Raw genomic sequence first — 8,761 nt, 5'->3', positions numbered from 1 at the left:
AGATGCACCTCCTAAAACTGATGCAGTGTTATAAAACAGCATTTAAATATTGGGTTTAAGTCTCCTAATAATTAATGGAATTTCCCTCATTTTCTTCCAGGAAAGAATAAACTATTTTGGAAAAGACACTTAAATCCCACAATATTTAAATATAAAAGCATTTCTAAAAGATAATGCTAATATAGCTAAAAATGGGTTAGAAAGTGCATTGTAAAGAAATAAATAATTCTCTGCTAAAACTGAAAAGGTGGGTCAGTGCCCACTGATTTTGCTATTATGACAGAAATCCTTTGAAAAAGAGAATCCTATGGTACCACTTCGTTACTTATGAGCTACTTAAAATTATGAAAAGTGAAATAACTAAAATCCAAAGGCTGTACAGAGATGTTATGGGGAGGGAGGTGGGAGGGGGGTTCATGTTTGGGAACACATGTAAGAATTAAAGATTTTAAAATTAAAAAAAAAAAAAAAAAAAGAAAAAAAAAATAGCCCTTGTCCCATGCTTATACACCATTAAAAAAAACTTATTTCAATTGATGTCTTATGCCTTATGCAACCTTTAATTGACCCAATAGAGCATTGTAAAGAAAACCTCATTGAATGTAATATATATTACCAGTTATCCTTTTATATCACTACTGAAATATTTCTGTAACATAAATTATTTTGAGATCTTCAAAAAATGGTAAATCAGGAATGTACATGATATAATTTGAAGCTTTCTCTTGTTCATTCATATGAAATTCCAATTTCATGTTTTAAAAAAAATGTTTGCAAAATTCCAAGTAACTACCAGTTTAGGAATTGAAATATACAATATCAGAAGAGTATTAAATGATAAAGATGTATTGCAAATTGGCAGGTTATGGTTTTCGCCCATTATAGTAAATATGAACTTACAAACTGTGTTCCTAAAATTACCTCATTCTCAATGGAAAAATCGGGTGTTCTTAAACAGGCCCATTGCCAGCAACAGGCTTATACTAGGAAAAAATCACACCATCTACCATAAAAGATCATCCCTTTAAAAAGTTAACTGTCAAATGCCAACGTTTTCATCTTAAGACCCACTAAACAATGAATTATTTCAAATCCCAAAAGGTAGCCATCCCCAAAGTAGTCAGCTATAAAAGGTACTAAAGTAGTCAGGATACCTCGTTTCTAGAAAAATAGAGCTATACATGATAACTGATATTAATATTCATCCTTTTGAGGACAAAACTCTAGTTTCTTCACAAAGCATAATCCCTCTATCAGAAAAATATAACTTAAATACCCTTAAATAATATTTGTGTATGGATTTGAAATCCATACGAACAATGAAATAGCCAAAAACAGTTTCCTGTATAGATACTACGACATCCTGCAAAATAAGCCACTATTGGAAGGTCTGAGCAATGTCAAGACAGAATGACTTATAGAATCTCAATTATTAATTTTGTCTTAACTAATTTTGCTTTTTGACAGTTTAATATCCAAACCGCATTAACCTTCAGATTTTTCTCTCAAGTCAACGGCTCTTGGTAAAGCACAAGCATTGCTGGTTGGGCTCAAAAAGCTGTTTGAATCCATTCATAATTGGTCACTGTGAAATGACTCTGAAGTTATTTTTAAAACTCACAATTTAAAAGATTAGATTAATAAGCTTTCATTTAACATGTAATTATTAAATTAAAGTCTTAAAAATATTTATTGTATATATTTTATGAGTAAACTTTCAACTCTGTTTCTAATGCCAATCTTTCAAAGAAAGTAATGCTGGTGAACACATTCATCTTTTAGGCTACCTTTGTTTTTTGTTTTTTTTTTAAAAAAGTTAAAATTCTCAGAATAATTTAGATATGTAGTCTGATTATTAACTTACAAGAATCTAAATATTTAATTTGGTAAAACTTCCTTCCCTGCTCTTACTGTCCATATGCCCTATTATAGGTATACTAGTTCAATTTAATTATCTATTAGAATAATACTCAGCAACATAGGATACAGAGTAGTAACTGATCTTCAGTATCATAAAACCCCATGTGAAGAAAAAAAAGAACTTTTCCTAATAATATTCATGAGTCATTCTTAAAATATGCTGCCATTATGCTATGTAATGATCTCAAAGGGCAAGTAAATATTACATAAAACGTCAAAGGAAACAGACCTATTAATTTTTAGAGTTCTAGCAATTATAATTCTAACAAACAAAATATAACACTGGGGGAAAAGAAAAGCAGAGAAATTCCAGTAACAATTTAAATTTATTTATCCCCCTAATTAGTTTTTTACCATTGAAAAACTGGAAATCAAATAGCATTATGTTATATAAGGTTTATACTTAAACAAAAATGTAACATAGTGTTAAAACTGGCTTTCCAAAACTGTTACAGCATAGCTGTACTCTGCACTAATAATCACAAAGTTGTAATATAGAACTCTGTTAAGCAGTCCCATTATGTTCTTACAAAAATAGAATTAAACTGTGTGACCAGACAAGGACTTCAATTACACTACTTGGCAAACATAGAATTTCAATAGAGTCTTTTTTCCTCTTGCAGTTTAAAGCAAAAGTCAAACATCACATCTTTTTCAAGACTCACAAAGATGATTCAGGTTGTTTGTTTGGCATTTTTTTAATCTCTATCACAACAGCAGGGATGTTTTCAACTTTAGTCCTCTTGGGCTGCTTCTCTAGATTGTCACTAAGTTCTAAACAAGAAATGCTAACTGATGGGGCCTTTTCTGCATCCTTTCCAGACTGGGCTTGTGGCCGTGTCCCACAACATTGCTTCAAAGCACACTGAGTTCTGCAGGCAAGTTCACACGGGACTACACTTGACTTAGAGCCTACACTAGCAAATTCAGGCTGAATGGTGGTAGCGTGAATTCCGTGATTATGGAAAACGTCTTTAATGATCTTAGCCACCTGCATGTATGATGTCGGGTCTTCACATTTTATGTGAGCAGTGGCAATGATTCTGCTTCCAGCAAGTTGCCAAACATGTAATTCATGAACTTCCTCAACTCCTTCAACATTTCGAAGTTCTTTTATCAAATTTTTGATATCAATTTGTTTAGGAACAGTTTGGAGAAGAATAAGAGCAGACTCCTTAAGCAATGGATAAGTTGTGTAAAGAAGTATACAAACCATTACAATACAAAGAGTTGGATCTAAATACAGTACCCAGCAAGGACCAGCCTCTTGAACTGTTGCCTGAGTACTATTAACTAATTCTACAAATGCTTTGCAGGGGTCAGGTATACATGGGTTCACACAAATCTCCCCTTCAGGACAACCTTTCCAATTAAAGTAAAAGACTAAGGCATTTACTACCACAATCACTGAACCCAAAGCATCTCCAAAGACATGCAGAAAAACTCCACGCATGTTAAGTTGTCCAGTCTTATCTTCATCCTCTTCCAATTCCACCTCTTCGGGTTCTCTGATAAGATTCCCATTCACTTGTACTTCCATTGCATCATTTCTGGACTTTTCTGGATCTACAAAGAAATAAAAATTCTGTATCAAACACATCTAAAGTGTTTATATAAACATTCTTGCCTAATTCCATTTAAGAGATGGAGGTGAAAATTTTTCATAAAACATACGAAGAAATGTGCTCAGAGCAATTTAATATAAGTTGACATACTGGGTACAGGCCAGGATATATGGTCAGGGGTAAATTAAGTCATTAAGATGATACTCCTTTCTCATACTCCAACCTCCTACCTTCCCACTTCCAAATGAAGTTTACCTTTTCTGTGGGGTCCTGGGAACACTCTATACTTGTTGATATATATCAAAAACAACAAAATTGAATGCCATCACCCCCAAATCATATGCAACTATGGATAAGTCTAATACAAACAGCTGACCTGACACAGAGCTCTAGTCACTTTTCATCATTAAAGCGTTAAGGTTAACTTTTAGACTTTTGTCACTTATAAATGATAAGAGTCCCTTGATAGAAGGGGTTTAGAAACTGACAAATCAACCATATAAGCCTATCAACAATCACACAGAGACTTCAGGAAAAGTTGGAACTAAATGATCACTATCTATCCTACTAGCTCCTTTTAAGGAATTATACACACCAGAACAGCTTAATATTCTTTGGAATAACTCCTTGCAGAGTAGAAGTGAGAGGAAATTCAATTGTTTATTAAACATTTTCAATGTACAACTTCAATTTCATTAACATGATATCCTGAATCCTAGAAAGAGGAAAATTGTCTATGTAGTGTCATGCATGTGTGGTTTCACACAAATAGGTAAACAGAAATTGATATTTCCATATAAATGGAAAACAGTGGGAGGAAATACACCAAGCTATTAAAAATATCACTGAGATTGGTTAGTAGGGCATTAGGATGATTCCTTTTCCCATCTCTTCTTTCAACACCTATTTCCCAATTTCCTTCCAAGAGCACTTAATGTTTAGAATGAAAACTACACATTAAAAATATAAGATGAATAAATTATCATCACTTTTACCTTAGTACAAAAACGACAAATCCTAAGTGAAATGTTAAAACATGCCTTCCGCAAAAAAAAAAAGCCCAAAAAACATGCCCAGACAGGTCTTAAGTCTAGGATTTTCAGGATTGGGTTTAGACTTTAGAAAACTAACCGAAACATGCATTGTTGTTCATAACAGAAACCTTTAACCAAGATTTTGAGTTCAGGAAAGACAATCACTAAGATCGCTCTGAATACAACATTAAGAAACTTGTTTGAAGGGCAAAAGCACTACTTGGGCAGAGCAAGGTTCCAAACATCCAACAACTAAGGATCAACTGGAGATTCTCTCTGGTTTTCCAAGAGGGCCAAGAAATTTAATTAGGAAGCATTGCTGATCCTGCTAACGCCAAAATCAGACAGTCTCTTGGAACGACAGCCCCGTAAGATACTGCCAAGTGCAGTTGCGGACCGCAGCGGGCTGAGGGTCACCTCCTGACCTTTTGCCCGCTCTCACCACCGCGGTGCCATCTACACCCCCATACAGGGGGCGGAGGACGCACTTCCCCGGCTCCTGACACCCGGCTGACAGCGGGGGGCGGGGGTGGAGGGGGCCGTCTGCTTCGGCGGCTTCCCCGCAGGTGCGGGAGCCCGCCCGGGAAGGAGCGGCCCCGAGGCGGCGCGGCGCGGTCGGCTCGGGCGCCAGGGGGCGTGCGGGCCACCCCGCCCGGGGCCATCCCGGGGTCTGGGCTCCCCAGGGCCAACCACCTGCGGCGGCGACTTTTCTCTCCTCACCTGTCTGGTCCAATTTCAGCCCGTTGGAGTTGCTGCTGTTGGCCACCAGGATGTTGGTCTCCTCCTGGTCGGGACCCTGCTCGCCCGGGGTCACGGCGTTGTCGCTACCCCCCGCGCGGCTGCTCTTGCTGCGGGCCCCCTTGGGGAGGCCGTGGCTGTGCCCCCCGTGCGAGTGGCTGTGGCTCGAGTCGTCGCCGAAGCCGCTGTGGTGGTGAAAGAGACAGAGCCCCAGCACGTTGACCACCAGCCCCGCCACGCCGACCCCGAAGACCACCAGTGGCTGCTGCATCTCGTGCGGCTCGATGAAGCGCTCGATGGCCTCCAGCAGGATGGCGAAGCAGAGGCCGGTCAGGAAGATGGCGTTCACCAGAGCCCCCATCACCTCGGCCCGGATCCAGCCGAAGGTGTTCTTCTGGGTGGCGTGGGTCCGCCGGGCGAAGCGCTCGGCCACCAGCGCCACCACCAGCGCCAGCACGTCCGACAGCATGTGGAAGGAGTCGGAGAGCATCGCCAGGGACGTGGTCACCCGGCTCACCACCACCTCCAGGACCATGAACATGAAGGTCAGTAACAGCATGCAGAGCAGCCGGCCCCGGTTTCGACCCCAGCACCCCATGGCTGCGGCTGAGGAGCCCGCCCGAGCGCGGCCCGGACACTCCTGAGGAGGCGGCGAGGCGCCGAGGAGCCGGCGACGGAGGGAGGGAGGGCGAGCGGCGCGGGGCTCGGGAGTCTGCCGCGGGGCCTCGGTGACTGGACAGGAGCGGGCGAGCCCGGGGTCTAGCCGCCGAGCCCCCGCGCCTGCGGGCGTCCCCGGCCGGCCGGCGGCGCGCAGCTCCTCCTCAGGCGTCCGTCCTCGGAGCCGGCGCCGAGGCCCGGCTCAGCCCCAGCAGCCCCCACACACCCACAGCGGGGCGGCGGCGGAGGCGGCAGGGAGCCGGGGCTCCCGAAGCCCGCCGACAGAGAGCCGGAGCAGGAGCGGGCGGGCGGGCGGCAGGGGCGGGCGACCGGCAGCTCAGCGCTGAGGAGGCTCCGAGCATCTGCGGGTTCTCCGCGCAGGTCTTCCCCTCCGGCGGTCTTCCTCCGGTGTGGCGCGGACCGAGGAGGCGACGCCTGAAGAGCTAAAGAGGCGGCGGCCACGGCTGCTGCACTCGGCCCGGTGTCGGGCGCCTTCTTCGCCACCCGCCACCCCCCCCCCGCCGCCTTTGCAGACGGTTTACAAAAAAACTTTGCTTTGCACTCGGAACCCCCGTTTTCACACGGACCCGAGCGTGACAAGGCCTCGCCGCCCCGCCCTCCAGGCCCGGCACGCCTTCTCATTGGCCAGAACCCCCTCACGACAGCCGCCGCGTCCCGCCCACCCGCGCTCGCTATTGGGCGGAGGCTCAGAGGGGCGGGGAGGAGGCGGTGTCGCGGCTTCAACAGATGGGGGCGGGGCCTTTCCCTTCAGGAGCCGGGCGTGGGCCGGGGGCCGCGGCCGGGTGCAGCGACGGGCGTCGTGGGGGAGGGTAGGGGGCGCGGGCCGCGTGCAGCAGGAGGGGGAGGGGGAGGGGCAGGGCGAGGCAGGCGGGGTCCCCGCGGCGTGGCGGGCCTATTGCCCAGGCGCTGCGGGTCCTAGCAGCCCACCTCACACCTGCCGGGGGCCAGCCAGCAAACAGACTTTGATCCTCCCAGCCGGGTCCACGTGGGGCGGGCCGCTCGGCCGCCGTGTGACAGTCGGCACCCTGGGAGGGGCCAGGAGGGGGAGCCCCAGTGTGAGGGGCGGCGGGAGGCTCGGGGACGCGCTTCTGTCAGAAGAACCGCGATTAGGGCCGACAGACTCATAAGCAAGTGCAGCACGTAACTTGTGACTGCTTAACACCGAGTTGAGGAGTTCGTCCAGGACGGTCCTGCGAGGCGTTGAATGGAATCTTTGTAAATGTTTCAATAAAGCAAATCACCCCCTATCGCCACCATCGCCCGGAGACCTTGTGTGAAGTCAGATATTTCTGTCGCTGATTATCTAAGGATCATTTGGGGTGCAGACTTAAAGCCGGAGAAACCTGGGTTCTGGTTCTTGCTTTGCCACTAGCCAGCTGGGTGACTTTGGGCAAGTCAGCCGGTTTCTCTAGACCTGTTTCTTCGTCTATGGAGAGTAAAGGACTGAACAAGAGGAGATCTTAAGATTCCCCCTGACTTTAAAATTCTAAGGCTCTAAGACTTAAACATTGTATTTATACACTACAAACAGCAGAACCCAGTGTTGGTTGCTATGGGGAACGGGAGGGGCAGTGAGAATACAGAATGAGCTTCTGTCCAGGTGGAGGTGAAATATATAAAATTTTAAATTAGGGTGAAATACTCCTGATAAATTGTGCCAACACTGCTTCAGATTGGATACATACCTTGCTGTGCTCTGAATGAAGACTAGCTAACTTGAAAGTGAAGGCTTCCTGCTTCATAAGTGGAGGGGTGGCTAGAGTCAGAGTGGCCTGAACTGGACTCCCAAAGGCCTCACTCAGCCCCTCAGCAGCGAAAAGGACCTCCAACTGCTCTGGATTGCTGGGAGACAAAGACAGTGCTAGCCAGTGCCTCAGGGTCTGTATATAAGGCTTGTTTGGGGCCATGTATTTTTGCATTTAAAAAAATACTATTTCTAGAAAAGTTTATTCACTTGTATATGGTGTTTCTCATCTCACCATCCAGACTAGAGAGCCAGATGCTCTTCTATTTCTGTTCTTCCAGAATGCAAAAGAATGGAGGAAACTTCCTGAGATATTTATTGAGCAAGAATTGACAGGACTTGATTAACTGGGTATTGGGAGAGTGAAAGCTGATGAGGAGAATTTTAAAAACATAGTTTTTAACCCAACAAGGAAAATATTGCTTAAAACAGGTGGAGAAGCTGGAAAGGGTGTGCAAGGAGCTGCTCTTAAGGAGAAAATACTGAGCCTGTTTTTTAATGTGCTGAATTTTCAGTGAAGTCTGGATGGTGGCAATGCTAAGGAGTGGGGAGATGGGATTGGGGACTTCCATAATCTTCTCTCCCTTGGTGTAGACAATGGATGTTTGTGAATTCATGTATATGAATACAGCCTCAAACCTCCTCCAAATCAGGTCCTCCTATATAGACACTGAGGAGCCACGTGTGGGTCAAGATATCCCACGGAAATGGCCAGGAGGCAGTTGGAAGACCATTTTGCCTCCTATTGGGAGCTGCTGGGTCCCTTTACTTAAAAGATAGATTCCTTCAGGGAGTTCCTTGGTAGTCTAGTGGTTAGGATTCAATGCTTTACTGCTGTGGCCGTGGCTCAGCCCCTGGTTAGGGGAACTGAGATCCTAAAAGCCATGTACTGTGTGGGCAAAAGCAAAAAGAAAAGATATTCCTCCAAGTGTAAGTATTTAATGTCCAAAAAGAAATCAATAAGACGATGCAGAAGGCGAGGATGCTCAGCAAACAGTAGCAATCCTTTCAGTAACTAAGCAGACTGAGTTGGGAGACGTTCAGACCCACGTAAAAGGGGCTCTAGGTTCAAGTCAACTCAG

At 45.3% G+C, this 8,761-nt stretch overlaps 1 protein-coding gene across 1 annotated transcript; it reads right to left on the bottom strand.

The window, feature by feature from the left end:
• Positions 1–2,581: 2,581 nt before the first annotated feature.
• SLC30A1 (solute carrier family 30 member 1) lies at positions 2,582–5,855 on the bottom strand. The gene is made up of 2 exons (XM_052654141.1): positions 5,240–5,855; positions 2,582–3,486 (listed from the first exon to the last, which is right to left on the bottom strand). The coding sequence occupies exons 1-2, from the start codon at positions 5,853–5,855 to the stop codon at positions 2,582–2,584; spliced, it is 1,521 nt and encodes a 506-aa protein (XP_052510101.1).
• Positions 5,856–8,761: the final 2,906 nt, after the last annotated feature.

Source organism: Budorcas taxicolor, chromosome 16 (assembly GCF_023091745.1).
Source record: "Budorcas taxicolor isolate Tak-1 chromosome 16, Takin1.1, whole genome shotgun sequence".
Classification (NCBI taxonomy): domain Eukaryota; kingdom Metazoa; phylum Chordata; class Mammalia; order Artiodactyla; family Bovidae; genus Budorcas; species Budorcas taxicolor.
Note: the sequence above shows the minus strand (reverse complement) of the source record. Positions and strands in the feature narration are given on the sequence as shown.

Excerpts from the sequence above, each read along its gene's own strand:
- SLC30A1 (XM_052654141.1), bottom strand. The coding sequence starts at position 5,855 with ATGGGGTGCTGGGGTCGAAACCGGGGCCGGCTGCTCTGCATGCTGTTA. Across the intron at positions 3,487-5,239 it reads GCTGAAATTGGACCAGACAG|ATCCAGAAAAGTCCAGAAAT; the intron begins GTGAGGAGAGAA and ends ATTTCTTTGTAG.